The sequence below is a fragment of the Myodes glareolus genome, chromosome 23 (assembly GCF_982192425.1).
Source record: "Myodes glareolus chromosome 23, mMyoGla1.1, whole genome shotgun sequence".
Classification (NCBI taxonomy): Eukaryota; Metazoa; Chordata; class Mammalia; order Rodentia; family Cricetidae; genus Myodes; species Myodes glareolus.
In genome coordinates, this window is record NC_142048.1 from 46,393,956 (window position 1) to 46,411,317 (window position 17,362).

The following is a 17,362-nucleotide window of genomic DNA, read 5'->3' on the forward strand; positions in this document are numbered from 1 at the left end:
TCTTATTTGTGCTTGTGTATGGGCATATATGTGCCACAGCACATTTGTGGAAGTCAGGAGAAGTAAGTTCTCTCCTACCATGTGGGTGCAGTCTTCAGGCCTGGTGGCAAGCACCATTACTTACTGAGCATTTTGCTAGACCAACTAGCTGATGCTGCTTCTATCAAACACACACGCAAAATCAAACAAACAGGAAAACAGTATCACCTAGAGTAAATCACGATTTTAAGACTCTTGACATGGAGTCATGTGATTTAAAAAAATGAAACCATTCTATTGACACAATTTTGATGTCAGTTATTTTTTTTTAAGCTTTGGAGCCTGACCTGGAACTCTGTAAATCAGACTAGCCTTGAACTCACAGAGATCTGCCTGCCTCTGCTTCCCTAGTGCTGGGGTGAAAGGCGTGCACCACCACCGTTCAGTATGTTTTCTTTTGCTATAATATTTTATATGGTAAACCCAAGCTTTATATTAAATGAACATCTCCTCATTAAATGTCTTAGTTTTTCCTCAGCTAGTCTGCAGGCAGCGTGTGTTCCAAGGAGATGTCATTAGGCAGCAGCTACTGCATGTTTTGTTGCATCCTGAGTCTGTGTATTAATTGCTTCGCTGTTGATGCAGAAGTTACTTTTCTCTTCTAGTTAATGATTTCCGAAGTGTTTCCTTGAACCTGCTACAGACACATTTCAAGAAAGCCCAAGAAAACCAGCAGATTGGAAGAGTAGAATTTCTTCCAGTCAATTGGCACAGTCCTTTGCATTCTACTGGGGTAGATATGTAAGTGTTTCCTTACACCCTTAAATTGTTAACTGTGATTGTAATATTTTCTAATCATCTTTATGCTTAAGGACATTTCTGCTATGGCTGATTATGTACTAAAAATAAAATTTTTAGCCTGGCGGTGGTGGCATATGCCTTTAATTCCAGCACTCAGGAAGCAGAGACAGGTGGAGGTAAATGGGTCTCTGTGAGTTCAAGGCCAGCTTAGTATGCATAGTGAGTTCCAGGATAGTCAGGACTACATAGAGAGACCCTGTCTCAAAACACCAAATAATAATAATAAGCTTCTCTTGAAAGCAGCATCTTTTTATACATCAGCTTAGTATTCTTTCTTTCTTGCCCTTTCCTCCAACAGATCCACACCAGCCTCCTCTTAATCCTGTAAGAAAGCCTTGTCCTCAAGGGCACCTCTCTCTCTCTCTCTCTCTCTCTCTCTCTCTCTCTCTTTCTCTCTCTCTTCTCTCTCTCTCTCTCCTCTCTCCCTCTCCCTCTCCCTCTCCCTCTCTCTCTCTCTCTCTCTCTCTCTCTCTCTCTCTCTCTCTCTCATGTATGCTTTCTGTTTTGCAGTTTTTGAGGTTTGCCCATGCCAGGCAAGAGTTCTATTATTACAAAGCCACATTCCCAGCCCACCAGCATTGAGGGTCACTGATTCGTGGATGATGCAGGATTAGATCCTTCTCCCAACACAGCCTTTCTTTTGGATAGGGTTTTCTATGTATCCCATGCTGACTCTGAAGTCTTGATCCTCATTCCTTAGTGTCCCAGTATTGACATCAGACATGTGCTGTACTACCGTGTACAGCTTCAATGTGGAGCTTTTATGTTTCTTTAATTATGTATGAGTGTTTTGCCTGCATGTCTTCCCCCACTTACCACTGTATAAAGGCCTGCTTGACATACATCAGATCAAATTTGTGGCTTAAAAAAAATTGAATGCTTCCTGAAATTGAATGAATTTGCGTGTCATCTTCATACAGTGCAAATGCTAATCTTCTGTGTATCATTCTAATTTTAGTATATGTGCTGTAGAAGCAACCACTGTATAATTTCTCAGAGATGTATCATTAAGTGATGGTCAGTTCTTTGTCTTTAGATTTCTCTAGTTAAAAGTAAAGAATTGTCCCTTATGTGATAACACGTACCTTTAATTGTAGAACTCAGGAGACTGAGACAGGTAGACTGAGTGCAAGAGCAGGATGGTCTACATAGTGAATTTCAGCCAGCCTGTAGAGAGATCTTTTTTTAAGAAAAAAAAATGATCCCCCCAGAAATCCTTTACTTGAAATTACAGATGTATGTATATGTGCGCACATGCACAAACATGTACATGTTTGTATGCAGCCACATTCTCTACATGTGTTAGTCCAAGGAGGACAAATGTTGGAAGGCAGTTTCTCTTTCCACCGTGGGGTTTATGTAGTTAAACACTTAACTACAAAGCCATCTCACCAGTCTAGCATTTGTTTTTCATATAAAAATAAATAAGCATGTCTATCATATTAGTATGCAAATTTGCTTTCATCTTTAATAAATGGTAAAATTGGATGCTATCAAAGATTTATTTTAAAAGAATTTTTATTTACTATCAGTGAATGTTTGATATATACTTATGTATCTACATACCTGGGGTCTCTGAATATATGATATTTACTCATTTTATATATGTACATACCGGGAGTCTCTGAGTGTATGATATATATACTTTCTACACCTACATACCTGGGGTCACTTAAGCATATTTTGGATGAAGAGGGATCACAAGCTTAAGAAATCCTGGTATATATTATTTTTTAAAATGTACACTTTATTCAGTAAATCAGTACCATTCAAAATGTTCTACAAAATATACTACATTTATACACAAAATTCTCAAAAAAAAATTTAATTACCAAATAAATGTTCCTGAGACCTAGTTTAGTAGCAAATGCCTATAATCCTAGCATGGTGGAAGTAGGAAGAGCAAGAGTTCAAAGTCGTCTTTAGCACATAACAACTTTAAGGTCAGTCTAGTCTACATGAGATGCTAGCCCCAAAACTCTTGAATTCCTGATCCTCCTGCGCAAACTTCCACAGTGCTAGGATTGCAGGCACGCCACACCTAGTTAGTTATGCAGTGCTTGGTGCATGCTACTAGGGAAGCATCCTGAGCTATGTTCTCATCATCACACATCTGAAAAAGATCTTTTACCTATTTGAGTATTTTATATACGTATTCAGAGTATCCTGATGATATTTACTCACAACACGTCCCTTCCACTGTCCTGTTAATCTCCAACAGGTTCCTTCCCACCTTCATGTCTTTTGTGTGTAACTCACTACATCCAGTTACTGATGCTTGATGTTGACTGATCTTATTGACTTGGCCTTGTGCAGATTTATTATTTTTAGTTCCTGTGTAACCGTGACTGCAGTGAGTTCAGGAGTGCAGCAGCCATACCATTGCAGAAGACAGCATTTCCCAGCATCTCTCCCTGCCTTTAGCTCTCACATCTTCTTCTGCCTTCTCTGCTGCATTGTTCCCAGAGCTTTGGAGGTGTTACTATAGAAGTCCCATGTAGGGTTGAGTACCCAGCAGTCACCGGTTCTTTCATTTGGCCAGTTATAAATCTCTGAATGAACTGCTACCCACTGCAGAAGAGCACCTGTTACCAAGGATGAAGTCAGCATTAATCCATGTAGCAAAATAGCTAGTAGGTTCCTTCCTATGTCTATGACTCCTGGGCCATGGACTTTTAACTAGGTTTCCAGTACCAGGCTTGCTTGATAATAAATGTGAAGATAAATTCATGCCAGCAACGTTGTTTCTACTGTTAAACCTGCCATGCCTAGCCTAAACAGCATTCTTTAAAAAAAAAAAAAAAATTGAGACAGTTACTCACTATGTAGCCTGACTGGCTTGAACTTGATGTGAATCAGGCTGGCCTTGAATTTCCAGAGATCTGACTGCTTCTGTCTGGAGTGCTGGGGGTTAAAGGTGTGTGTGCCAGCATGCCAGGTCTTACAATGTTCTTAATGTTATAGAAACCAGTTTCTGCTCCCTGGAAGATCAGTACTGTGAATACATGTGAAATGGGACCCTTTCCCCAGTGCCCTTCCCCATCTGGGCCCTTACCTTATCCCAAGTCCCTAATCTACCTCATCCTGAGAAAAACTGGATATCGGGGGCACAGGGAAGGGAGCTGACCAGAGTACCCTTTTCTGTGACATTAGAAGGAGGAGGGACAGCTGGGGTTCCCCCACCTACTCCAAACTCCTGGCAACCCCCAATCAGTGTTTGAGCCTCCTCATCCCCTGGGTACCCGTTGATAAATCCTTGGTGATGTTTTTTGGCAATTTCAGGAGTAAAAGGCCATTCTCATAGGGAAATAATTCCAATTTCCAGTGTCTGACTAATATTTTATATATGTATACAAACGCAGATGTATACACACATTTAAAATTGAAATCCATGCTGAGGATGGTGGTGTACACCTCTAATCCCTTACTGGAGAGGCTGAAAAAGAAGAATAACAAGTTCAAGGGCATCCTGGGCTACAAAGTGATGGGTTGTCATTTTTGTTTTTTCTAAACTGGGATCCAAAGTCAGTGCACTGAACTTAAATGACCTCTCGCTCTCTCTCGCTCTCTCTCGTTTTCTTTTGTTTGTTCTTTGTTTTGTTTTCTTCAAAACAGGGTTTTTCTGCATAGCCTTGGCTGTTCTAGGACTTGCTCTATAGACCCTAATGGCCTCAAACTCACAGAGATCCATCAGCCTCAGATAGCATGTCTCTAGTCTCTATACCATACTTCTGTATTTCTCTTCTTTTTCTTTTCTTTTTTTCTCTCCTCCAGCTCATTTCTGTATTGAAGAACCTGAGTTGTCTACTTGATTGCTTCTTTTTTGTTTCACTAAACACATTTTTTCAAGCCCCGGTTTTTCTCCATCTGGTATCTCTTATAATGTTGCCTGTTTGACTCTAAGCTTTAAGAGTAAGCTAAATAATAGCTTAGAAGTAGTAATGTACTGGATTTAGGTTTTCTGCTCAAAATAATCTTTTTTTTTTTTTTCCCTCTCAGAGATCTTCAACGGATAACCCTGCCCAGCATTAATCGCCTCAGACACTTCACTAATGATACAATTCTGGATGTCTTCTTTTACAATAGCCCCACCTACTGTCAGACTATCGTGGACACAGTAGCTTCTGAAATGAACCGAATATATACACTTTTTCTGCAGAGGAACCCTGATTTCAAAGGGGGTGTATCCATTGCTGGTCATAGTTTAGGTAACAAATGAATTCCCTGTAGCCAGAGAGGATTTTCACATTTTGAAACACAGTCGTAATCAGTAATAGATTCAGAGAACCACAAGACATCTGTGATGAAGAATTGGGAAGGGGCTGGTGGGTGGTGGTAAACTGGAAAGATTCTCTGTTGGTTTTCTTACATTTGTAATTGGCTTTTAACTTTTTTGTATAAAAGACAGCCAATGTCTTAGAAATTGTCCCTTCTTCTATTTTACTTATAGGTTCGCTTATATTGTTTGATATCCTAACAAATCAGAAAGATTCTTTTGGGGATATTGACAGTGAAAAGGTAATTTAGAAGTTTAGATAGGTTCTCTTGTAGTATTTCATACTAAGGACTTTTAGATTTTCAACCTTTGTGTTTAGCCGAGTTTAGTCTTATGCCATAATATTAAATGTATATTTATTTTAACAGCTTGGTAATTATCTATTGTGATTCTTGGGTGATAGAAGCAAGACAGTATTTTGCTTCTATAAATCACTGCCATATTGTAACATAAGTATGGTGCCTTCCGTCTCTGTAAATATGCACTGCTAGTATATGGATAGAGTTGTAGCCATTGAGTTCATTGTAGATTGTGTGTAAGGATGTGGAGAGGGACTTGGATGGCTTATAGAAGTCATGTTTGGAAGCCAACTGGAAACATGATGATGAAACCTATCTCTTCATCAGTCAAAGTCTCCCATGAATATTTTATCATGGTAGTAGTGATTTTGTATTCAGTAGACACTGTCTTCTATTTTTCTTTTTGTGTAAGTGTCCTGTGAATCCTTGGGCCCTGTCTTAGACTATTTTATATCTTTTTTTGTCTTTTAGATTTATTTCTTTATTTATTTATTTTTTGTGGACAAATGGTTTATTTCATCATATAGATCCATATTACAGTTCACCACTGAGGGGCTTCACCACTGAGGCAGGGGCTTGGTCAGAGAATGTGAAGGACTGCCATTTGTGGCATTTTCCTCACGGCTGATACAGGCTACTTTCTTAGAGCACACAGGACCACTTGCCCAATGGGGGCACCACACACAATAACCTGGGTCTTCCCATAGCAATCACCAAGCACATCAACAAACTGTGCTTGCCTTCAGGCAATTCTTACAGGTGTATAGATTTATTTTTTATCTGTGTGGCTTTTTAAATTTTTATTTTTATATATGAGTATTTTTTTAAAGATTTATTTATTTATTTTTATTATGTATACAACATTCTGCCTCCATGTATGCCCGTGCGCCAGAAGAGGGCGCCAGATCTTATTTCAGATGGGAATTGAACTCAGGACCTCTGGAAGAGCAGCCTGTGCTCTTAACCACTAAGCCATCTCTCCAGCCCTATATATGAGTATTTTGCCTGCATGTTTGTATGTGCATCAGAAGGTACAAGGTCCCCTGGAACTGATGGTTGTGAGCCACCACATAGGTGACAGGAACTGAACTAAGGTCCTCTGGAAGAACAAGTACTCTTAACCACTGAGTTAAGAGTCTCTCTCCAGCCCCTATATGTTTCGCCTGCATGTATGTATTTATATCATGTATGTGCCTGTTACCCCTGAATGTCAAAAGATGGCATCAGGTCCCATGGAACTGTAATTACAGATGGTCGTAAGCAACCGTGTGTGTGCTAGGAACCAAACCAGGTCCTCTACAAGAGAGCAAGTGTTAACTGCTGAGCCATGTCTCTAGCTTCACCATCCCTATTTTAAAATTCTATGTGTATGAGGGTATGGCCTACAAGTATGTCTGTGCACCACACTTGTGATGTCCTCCAAGGCCAAAAGAGGGTAGATGATGGTTATGAGCTGCCTTGTGACTGCTAGGCATTGAAACCAGGTCCTCTGGAAGAACAGCTAATGCTCCTAACTGAGCCTTCTCTCTAACCCTGACTATTTCATTTCTTCTTCTTCTTTTTTTTTTTTTTTTTTTTTTTTTGACATAGGGTTTGTGTAGCCCCTGCTGTCCTGGAACTAGCTCTATAGACCATGCTGACCTCAAACTCACAGAGGTTCACTTGCCTCTGCATCCTGAATGCTGGGATTAAAGGTGTATACTACCACTGCCTGGTCTGTTTTATTTCTTAAATAATGTTTTCTTAATAAGAGATCAGTAAGGGTTTGCTAATGATGAAGGAGATTATTCTGATAATAATTTAAAAATACATTTTTGCTAGGCATGATGGTACACACCTTTAATCCCAGCACCTGGGAGGGAGAGGTAGGTGGGTCTCTGTGAATTTGTGGTCAGCCTGGTCTACATAATGAATTTCAGGACAGCCAAGGCTACACAGAAAAACCCTGCCCAATAAATAAATAAATGTCATCTTTACTTACATAGTAAGTTTGAGACCATCCTGGACCTCGTGAGACTTTGTCTCAAAAACAAAACCAAGTAGTTAATGTTAAGATTTATTATTGTGAATATCTTACATAATACATTTCATATTATAAAATATTATTAATAAAGAAAACTAAATAAATTTTGTGAATAATAAGTGATATGATACAATTTTTAGGCTTCATTTAGAACTGTTGAGGATCAAGGAGATGTACCAACATTAGAAGAAGAACTGAAGAAACTTCAACTCTCTGAGTTCCTCACTGTCTTTGAGAAAGAGAAAGTTGATAAAGAAGCTCTGGTAAGCAAAGTCTTTTAAATTTTATACCAAGTCATTTTCAGTGTTTTTATCTTTGTCATCTTTCCCAAGAACATGCCTTTTGGAAGCTTTTTACTTACAAATATTTCACCACTACTGATGATCTTTAGCATTGCTCAGGGTTCAGATGAGCCATATTGATATGCACATGCAATAGAGTGTAATCTAAAGCAGGCTAAGCTTAGAGAAAGTGTGAGTCAGTCGAGCGCTAACCCTGGAATGAGCAGTAACTGTCCCAACTCTTATTTTCTGTTACGGATAAAGATCTGTACCATGGTGTTTTCTTTTCCTCAATTTTCTTGTGCCTTTTCTGGTTTGTAATTCATTTGTTCACTTAGCTAATACATGATAACTGTCTTCTGTGATCAGGCATGGGCAGCAGGGTGCTAGTAAGATGGACCTGGTCACTGACTTCAGTGTTGGCTGTTTTTAGGAAAGGTGCATTACTTAATTATGTTAATAACGGATAAGGAAAAGTACACAGTGGTATAAGAATGCAAAGGAGGAAGTCCTTCCCTGCTAAAACGAGTAACACTTACATTGAGATTTTGATGTTAGTCAGTTGTGTTACACTTCTTTGTTGGCCAAATGTTCTCACAGCTTATGTTCATCAAGAGTATAATCCTGAGGGGCTGGAGAAATGGCTCAGAGGTTAAGAGCATTGACTGCTCTTCCAGAGGACCCGGGTTCAATTCCCAGCACCCACATGGCAGCTCACAACTGTCTGAAAATCCAGTTCCAGGGGATCTGACACCTTCACACCAATGCACATAAAAATAAAAAAAATTACTCTTTAAAAAAAAAAAGAGTATAATCCTGAGAAAGTGACATCTAAATGGCATCATGAAGTCGTTAAATACTAACTTTCCTAGTTCTTTTTTACACAGTATTAATTACTATCATATTGACAGTGTAGTTTTTACTAATACTTCTATTCTTAGGTTATTTTGTGACTAAGACAAGACTTTCTTTCTTAGTTACTTGTGTGGTATGCCTTTAGGGAGCCAGATCAGTGTGAACCAAGAACAAGAGTGACTCCTTTCAGAGTCTACCACATTTAATTGATTTTATTTTGCCTAGAAATTAAAAAAAAAGAAAACTGTTTTGTGTTCTATGCCTAGGCCTTATGTACAGAAAAAGATCTTCAGGAAATGGGAATTCCCTTAGGACCAAGAAAGAAGATTCTAAACCATTTCAGAACCAGAAAAAACTCAATGGTATGTTTCTAATATAGCCTTGTGGGGTGAGACAGTTCTTTGACAGTGACAGTAAACCCTTATGCTTTGTGAGATATACGCTCTGCTAACTAATCAGCTGCTTTTGCTTTCCATACTGGGGATTAAATTAGAACTTCACACATGCTAGGCAAGTACTTTTTTTTTTAATAAAATTTATTTATTTAGTATGTATACAGTATTCTGCCTGTATGCCAAAAGAGGGCACTAGATCTCAATATAGATGGTTGTGAGCCACCATGTGGTTGCTAGGAATTGAACTTATGACCTCTGGAAGAGCAGCCAGTGCTGCTTAACCTCTGAGCCATTTCTCCAGCTCACTGGGCAAGTACTTTAAAACTAAGCAGAATCTCAGTAAGTTTCCCTGGCTGGTTTTGAACTCACTCTGTAGGCTAAGGGAAATAATTAGAAATACTATTGGTTTCAGAAGTCTTTCTCCCTATAATTCTACGATTCAGATTTATCTTTTAATACTGTTGTTAAAGTGTGGTTCATATCTCATACCATCAGATTAACTTTTTAAAGTACAAAATCCAGTTGTTGTTAGTCTTTCATAGTTTTATAACCATTACCACTAATTTTATAATCTCTGCATCACCCTTAGAGGAAATTCTATGCCATTTGTAGTCTTTCTCCATTGCTTGATACCCCAGCCTTTGTCAATCCTTTGCCAATGTATGTGGTGCCAATCTTTTTTACTTAATGGTAAATTTCCATATACGTGAAATTATACATGTGTACATATATAGCCCTTTATGACTGCCTTTTTTATTTAGCAAAATGTTACATGTTAAGATCTATATATGTATTTTATATCCTATTGTTGGGGGGTGGGCAGGGAATGATCAGTAGACTCAGTCCTTCCGTCTCTGAGTGCTAGGATTAAAGGTGTGTGCCACCATATCCACCAAGACCCAAGTCTTGATCCAGTATTGGTATTGTATTCAACACCCAGAGAGACATTGAATTTGCCTTGGTTACAGAGGCATATACTTTATAGAATTCAGCAACAATGCTCTACTGTCAGATGGCTGCCTGAAATTTCAGCTGCTACCAAAATGGCTGTGTATAGCCTCCATTGTTTATTTATTTATTCCTTTATTTACTTTTATATTTGAGGCATGGTCTCAATGTGTAGTTCTAACTGGCCTAGAACTCGATATATAGATTAAGCTAGCCTTAAACTCAAAGATAGGCCTGCCTCTAACTCTTCCCAAGTGTTATAGTTAAAGGTGTCCTCCAGCCAGAGGCAGTGGTGGCGCACGCCTTTAATCCTAGCACTCGGGAGGCAGAGGCAGGCGGATCTCTGTGAGTTCGGGGCCAGCCTGGTCTATAAGAGCTAGGTCCAGGACAGTCTCCAAAACTACAGAGAAACCCTGTCTTCAAAAATAAAAAAAGGTGTCTTCCACCATACCCAGACATTAACAGCTAGTTCCAGTGGATACTATCTCTATATAGCTTTTTTTCTTTTTCTTTTCTTTTTTTTTCTCTTTCTTTCCAGGGTATTAATAGACCAGCCACATCAGCTTCAGAGGTAAACATCACCAAGGAAAATGGTGACTATCTAGATGTTGGCATTGGGCAGGTAAAAATACTCTGTTTTTTGTTTTAACTATTACTAGTCATATGATAGGAACAGGTAAGACTCATTATTAATGAGAAATGCCCCTTTTCCTCCTTCCAGGTGTCTGTAAAATACCCCCGGCTCAACTACAAACCAGAAATATTCTTTGCCTTTGGATCTCCCATTGGAATGTTTCTTACTGTCCGAGGATTAAGAAGAATTGATCCTAATTATAAATTTCCCACATGCAAAGGTTTCTTCAATATTTACCATCCTGTAAGCATTGAATAGCTGCTATATGGTTTTACCTAAATACTAGGATTTCTTAGCAAACAGCATATAATTTTGTGTTGTATTGATTGACTTTTTCTATATTATTCTTTAGTAACTGAACAGATGGTAGTATTGATTAGGAAGAAGTAATCAGGAGCTGGCAGTGGTACATGATCTTGCCAGTAAACCCTAGGGATCCTCCTGTCTTAGCCTCTCCAGTGTTGGGATTTACAAGTATTTGTCATTATGATCAGCTTTTTGGGTTTGTTTTGTTTTGGTTTTGGTTTGTTAAATATAGGTTCTAGGAGTCAGACTCGGGGCCCTTTAAATACTGTGTTGACTAAGCCATCTCCCAGCCCTCCATAACTGTACCTTTTTATAAAATCAGCATAAATATTTTTACCTAAGATATGTAGTTTCTCAGACTGTCTTCTCTATTAGAGACAAATACTTAGCTGTTATTTTTCCTATGCAGTTTGACCCTGTAGCATATAGGATTGAACCAATGGTGGTCCCGGAAGTAGAATTTGAGCCAATGCTGATACCACATCATAAAGGCAGGAAGCGGATGCACTTAGGTGAGTCTGTATAGAACTTGATTCTGAATATTCTGATGCGTATACACTAAATGGAGTTGACTCTTTTCTTTGCTGAGCCTTAAACGCGACATCATGTAGCATCCTTTATTCACTGTTTCAGAACTGAGAGAGGGCTTTACCAGGATGAGTATGGACCTGAAGAACAACTTGCTGGGTTCACTGCGGATGGCCTGGAAGTCTTTCACCAGAGCTCCGTACCCTGCCTTACAAGCTTCAGAAACAGCAGAAGAAACCGAGGCAGAACCTGAATCAAGTTCAGAAAAATCCAATGGTCAGTGACTGTGTAGAGATTACCTGAGGAGGGGTGCACGCTGTGGAGTTCCTATCAGAACCTTCTTTCCTTTCCTCTTTAATTATGTAGGATCCATTCTGTGAGTCATAGTTGTCCTTGAACTATGCTAACGTTTTCTGTCATTTTAATAGCTAAAAATTAGGGGGAAATACTATGTGAGAAAAATGTCAGAGAAACCATTAACTACCCTTGAGAACATTTCCCACTTTGGATTTGGGAATGATGTTAAATGCCTGCTCTCTGCTGGGCATGATGACACACACCTATAGTCCTAGCATTCAGGAGACAGAGGCAGGTGATCTCTGTGAGGTTAAGGCCAGTCTGGTCTACAGAGTGAGTTCTAGGACAGTCAAGGCCACAAACTTACTCCGTGAAGTACCTACTTAAAAAAATGATGTGTGTGTGTGTTTGTGTGAATGTAGTACGTGTGTATAGCTGCCAGTGGGGGCCAGAAGAGAGGGTATTGGGTCCTCTGGAAGATCAGCAAGTGCACTTAACTGCTTGGCCAACCCTCCAACCCTGTTACTTTTTTTTTAAAGACTTTTTTTCTCTTATGTATGTGTACCAAATGCATACCTGATGCCTTCAGAGACCAGAGTTATTTGATCTGCTGGTATTGGTGTTACAGGGAGTTGTAACCTACCTGGTACAGGTGCTGAGAATTAGTCCTGGGTCATTTGCAAGAACAGCAAGTGCTCTTAACTGCTGAGCCACTTCTCCAGCCCCAGTAGCTTTATAAGATGAATGTGTGTTTGTGTGTCAGTTTTATTTCTATTGCTGAGGATTAGCTGGGATCCTCAGCTCCCTGTAGAGTCCATCCCTGTTTGCATTACTTTATAAAATTCAAGACACATGACTTACAGGTATACAGTTGATGAGATGTGTTGATCAAAAGAAGAAATTGAACAAAATTAGTATGTTTTGAAGTTTTAAAGAAATTGAGAGGAAGAGCTCTCTGAGCAGAGTGTCTCATCATAAGGTAAATGTGAATCCTGGAGAGCTGAATCTTCTAGGTGTATGTGTATGTATCTTCTTGTGTGCATGTACATGTGTGTGTGTTGGTATACATGTATGTGGAGGCCAGAGTGTCTTTCTCCATCTTTTCCACCATAGTTTATTTAGACAGGATCTCTCACTGAACCTAGAGCTCTCTAATTGACTATGAAGCCCCAGGGATCCTCCTGTCTCTGCCTCCCCAGTGTTGGAATTACAGGCATGTGCTGCATTGGCCAGCTTTTTAGGAGGGTGCCTGAGTATTGTTGATACAAACTCAGTTCCTCATGCTTGCAGGCAAGCACTTAGCCATCTCCACTGAGTTTTCCCCAGTCCTGTGCTTAGGTTCTTATGATGGCACTTCTTATTCAGACGTCAACACGGAAGAGACACCCGCAGAAGTTAAAGAGGAGCTCCCAATCAATGTGGGAATGCTGAATGGTGGCCAGCGCATTGACTATGTGTTGCAGGAGAAGCCCATTGAGAGTTTTAATGAATATTTATTTGCTTTACAAAGTCATCTATGCTACTGGTAAGTGTTTTGTGTTTGTGTGTGTGTGTGTGTGTGTGTGTGTGTGTGTGCGCGCGCGTATGCGTGTGTTTATGTTCTTCTGTATCCTTCTCTAGTCTTCCCTTTCAGCTCTGCCAGAGTTGAGTGCCAGTTCTCAGATGTCCTGGCACTCAGCCTCACCCTAACTGGCTCTGGTCTTTAAGGTGTATTTTTTGAGATGAGTGTGATTGCTCATGCCTCTAACTCCAGCATCTGATATTGAGTCTGGAGGATTTTGAGTGTAGGCAGCTATCTACTGAACTCCTGCTCTCATACCCCATCATGGCAGGGAGAGGGGGAAGGAAAAAGATAAAGAGAAGAAAATAAAGCAACCCATTTAAAAGCATTTATAATAGCTAAGGCACAGGTATATTATTAAATATAATTGCCTGATGGAGTGTAGATCAGAGTAGTGGTGATTACTAGATTTTATATAACAATACGATTTCACTGCCAATGATAACAGAAATAAAGCTGGGAAAATAAGATGGGGCAGAGAAGTGTTTTCAAAAGATGCTCACCTGAAATCCCAGTATTCTAGGAGGATTGATGTGACCTTGGTTTTATTTTTTAGTGTTCTTAGGAACTTCTCCATGGAACTCTGATAAAGGGATAATTATCTGGCATACTCACCGTCATCCCTCTATAGTAAATAGAACCAAACTAAAACTCAACAAAAGCTGTCATTGTAAGGAGCTAAAATAATGTTCTTTCAATGTGTTCTCTTTAAAATGCTTTGCTTGTTTACCTTAAAAACATTTAGTTATATCATTTCACTCGCTCAGGTCATCAGTCTTGGTGGCATGTACCCTTACAGCAAGCCACTTCACTGGCCCTGCTTGTTTGCTTATTACAAAATTAAACTTCATTTAAAAACTTTCTTAGCTGGGCAGTGGTGGAGCATGCCTTCAATCCCAGCACTCAGGAAGCAGAGGCAGGCTAATCTCTGTGAGTCTGAGGCCAGCCTGGTCTACAGTGAGCTAGGACTGTTACACAGAGAAACCCTGTCTCAAAAAAACAAACAAATGAACAACAACAACAAAAGCTTCCTTTAAAGCTAGAAATGTTGGTATACGCCTGTATCCCAGAACTTGAGAGACAGAGGAAAGAGGGTCAGGAGTTCAAGCCATATGCTGCTATATTTTGAGTTTGAGGCCAGCCTGGGCTACATGAGACCCTGTCTCAAAGCTGAAAAAGCTAGACCAAAAAGAACGGCCCCTCCTAATCAGGATTAAAATTTTTCTGAGTGGGTTGAAATTCAAAGGAAGATGAATACTTTTTTGAAAAAGAGTTTTTCCTTCATTTCATGCCCTGCTAGTGAGTTCCCCCCAACATGTAGCTATCATATTTCTTCTAGCAAAGAAAATGAAAGATTTCTTTAAAAATGTAGAGAATACAATAAACAGCCACTTCTTTCGCCTTGTCTCCTAGTACTTCTGAGTTTCCTCATTCCTTTAGATACAGTGTTCTGCTTACGAGTTCATCGTAGTTGTACAGCCAGTCCTCTTACATCATCCAGGCCTCTTCTCTATGAGTATACACTTACAGATGGATTGCTGGCATAAAGGCTGTATGCACTTGTAGTATTTAATAATGCTGCCTGGCCAGGTGGTGGTGCACACCTTTAATCCCTGCACTCAGAAGGCAGAGGTAGGTAGATTTCTGTAAGTTCAAGGCTAATCTGGCCTATAAGAGCTGGTTCCAGGACAGCCAGGATTACACTGAGAAACTCTATCTCAAACCACCCCCAAAAAAATGCTGTCAAAAAAGATTGTCCCTTACAAAAACATTCATCACATTTATCTGTGTGTGTGGGGGGGTCCAGTGATCAGATGCTTTACTCTGCGTCAGCTCCTAGTCCACACTGTCCACTCTACATTTGCATAGTGTACATAGTAGGGGTTTCCACATCACTTTTTGTAAATAGTTTTTTTAAAAATAAATTTTTGTGTGCATTTGTGTGTGAAGCATGTACATGTTTGTGTACACATGTACATGCAGGCACATGGATACAATGCACAGATATATATGGAGACTGGAGGTCAGGGTCGGTGTCTTTATTTTTTGAGACAGGGTCTGTCACTGAGCTCTAGGGATAGACCTATCTCTATAGGTCCTCCCTCCCCAAGAACTGAGACCATAGATTTATGTGGCTGCTGGACATCCAAACCCAGGTCCTCAGACTAGTGCAGCAAACATTTCACAAACTGATCCTCCCCAGACCCTTTCCAACAGTTTTATCAACCTCAATTTTATGACAATTTGTTGGGGTTTGTTTGTTTGGTTTGGTTTTTTTTCAAGACAGGGTTTCTCTGTGGCTTTGGTGCCTGTCCTGACACTCATTCTATAGACCAGGCTGGCTTTGAACTCACAGAGATCGCCTTTCTCTGCCTCCTAAGTGCTAGGGTTAAAGGCGTCACCCCGCGATAATTTGTTGGCTTTAAAATGTAAACCACAGATATTTCAAGTTTATAGATTTGATATGAAACCATTGCCACAATCATTAAGTGATAATACTCATCATTCAAAAGTTTATGTTCGATTATAGTCCTCCCTGTACCTATATTTCCAGGGACTGATCTGCTCCCTACTGTATGGTGGTATGCATATGACATCTGTTTGGAGTCCCATCTTAGTTACTTTTCAGTTGCTGTTATAAAACACCACAACCAAAGCCCTTATAAAGGAAACAGTTCATTGGGAATTAGATATTCAGAGGGTGAGTTCATGACTGCCATGGCATGGTTCTGGAGCAGGAGCTGGGAGCTTCTATCTTAAGACAACAGCCAATACGGGGCAGAGGGAGAAAGGTAACTGGGAACGGCCAGTCTTTTAAAACTTCAAGGGCCACCCCCAGCGGCATATTGCCTCCTAATCCTCAAGCAGTTCCACTACCCACTACTGGGGACCAAGTATTCAAACATATGGACCTATGTGGGCCATTCTCATTCAAACCACAGAGTATGTAACCCATTTGTCTCTTTACCTCTGTGTGCTATTTTTAGAGATAATGTCCCATTTGGCTAGTGTCATATTTAGATCTTTTTTGCCCCCATCCATAAGATACATAGTCTATTCTGATATTTTTTATTCACATTTTTATATGCAAATCTGAATTCATTTCAAATTTAATCTTATATAGACTGGAGCCGAGTAGTGGTGGCACAGACTTTAATCCCAGCACTCAGAAGGCAGAGGCAGGTGGATCTCTGTGAGTTTGAGGCCAGCCTGGTCTACAAGAGCTAGTTCAGGACAGCTAGGACTATTACACAGAGAAACCCTGTCTCGAAAAACCAAAAAAAGAAGAAAGAAAGAAAGAAAGAAAGAAAGGAAGGAAGGAAGGAAGGAAGGAAGGAAGGAAGGAAGGAAGGAAGAAAGAAAGAAAAAGGTGTAATAATAAATAAAAACAACCTCATGACAAACAATTTGAAGAGGTTAGGGTTTATTCAGCTCACAACTCTCAGGTCACACTCCTTGCTGTCAGGGCAGGCAGCTGGAGATAGGAACTGAAGCAGAAGCCATGAAGGAATGAAGGAACACTGCTTACTGACTTGTTCGTGTTCAGCTTGCCTCTCTCTGTCTCTGTCTGTCTGCCTCTCTTGTTTTTTGAGACAGAGTTTCTCTGTGTAGCCCTGGCCGTCCTAGAACTCCCTCTGTAGACCAGGCTGGCCTCAAACTCAAGAGATCCCCCTGCCTCTGCCTCCCAAGTGCTATCCGCTTTCTTTTACCACTCAGAACTACCTGCCTAGGAGTGGCAGCACTCCTAGTAAGTTAGGCCCTCCCATATCAATCAAGCAAGAGAATGAATCACAGTCTTGCCCACAGGCCAGTCTGGTAGGGTATTTTCTCAGTTGAAGCTCCCTTTCTCAAATGACTCCAACCTGTGTCATGGTGACAGATCATTAGCCTGCAAGGTGGGAGAAAGAGCCAGGTCATGTTTTTCTGTTTTTTTTTTTTTTAATGTGGTTATTTAGTTGTCTCATCAGTACTAGAATGTGAGATTCTAAGATTCTAATTTCATTAAATTCTTTTGTTTGGCTTTGTTTTTTGGAGACAGTGTCACTGTGTAGCTTTCATTCTCTACTGTGCTCCTTTGAGACAGTCTCTCAGTGCATCTAGTCTAGTGGCCAGGAGTCT

The 17,362-nt window shown here is 40.0% G+C and overlaps 1 protein-coding gene and 1 pseudogene across 5 annotated transcripts in view; one reads left to right on the forward strand and one right to left on the reverse strand.

The window, feature by feature from the left end:
- Ddhd2 (DDHD domain containing 2) overlaps nucleotides 1-17,362 on the forward strand; it is a 31,282-nt gene that overhangs the window by 10,503 nt on the left and 3,417 nt on the right. For all 5 annotated transcript variants that reach the window (XM_085680745.2, XM_085680747.2, XM_085680746.2 and 2 more), the window contains 10 exons: nucleotides 645-780; nucleotides 4,840-5,048; nucleotides 5,291-5,358; nucleotides 7,579-7,701; nucleotides 8,841-8,936; nucleotides 10,456-10,539; nucleotides 10,639-10,794; nucleotides 11,267-11,369; nucleotides 11,491-11,661; nucleotides 13,048-13,207. In XM_085680745.2, coding sequence (XP_085536871.1) covers nucleotides 645-780; nucleotides 4,840-5,048; nucleotides 5,291-5,358; nucleotides 7,579-7,701; nucleotides 8,841-8,936; nucleotides 10,456-10,539; nucleotides 10,639-10,794; nucleotides 11,267-11,369; nucleotides 11,491-11,661; nucleotides 13,048-13,207 — 1,306 coding nt within the window. The remainder of the gene's footprint in view (nucleotides 1-644; nucleotides 781-4,839; nucleotides 5,049-5,290; nucleotides 5,359-7,578; nucleotides 7,702-8,840; nucleotides 8,937-10,455; nucleotides 10,540-10,638; nucleotides 10,795-11,266; nucleotides 11,370-11,490; nucleotides 11,662-13,047; nucleotides 13,208-17,362) is intronic.
- Nucleotides 1,706-1,822, reverse strand: LOC125414567 (U6 spliceosomal RNA; annotated as a pseudogene).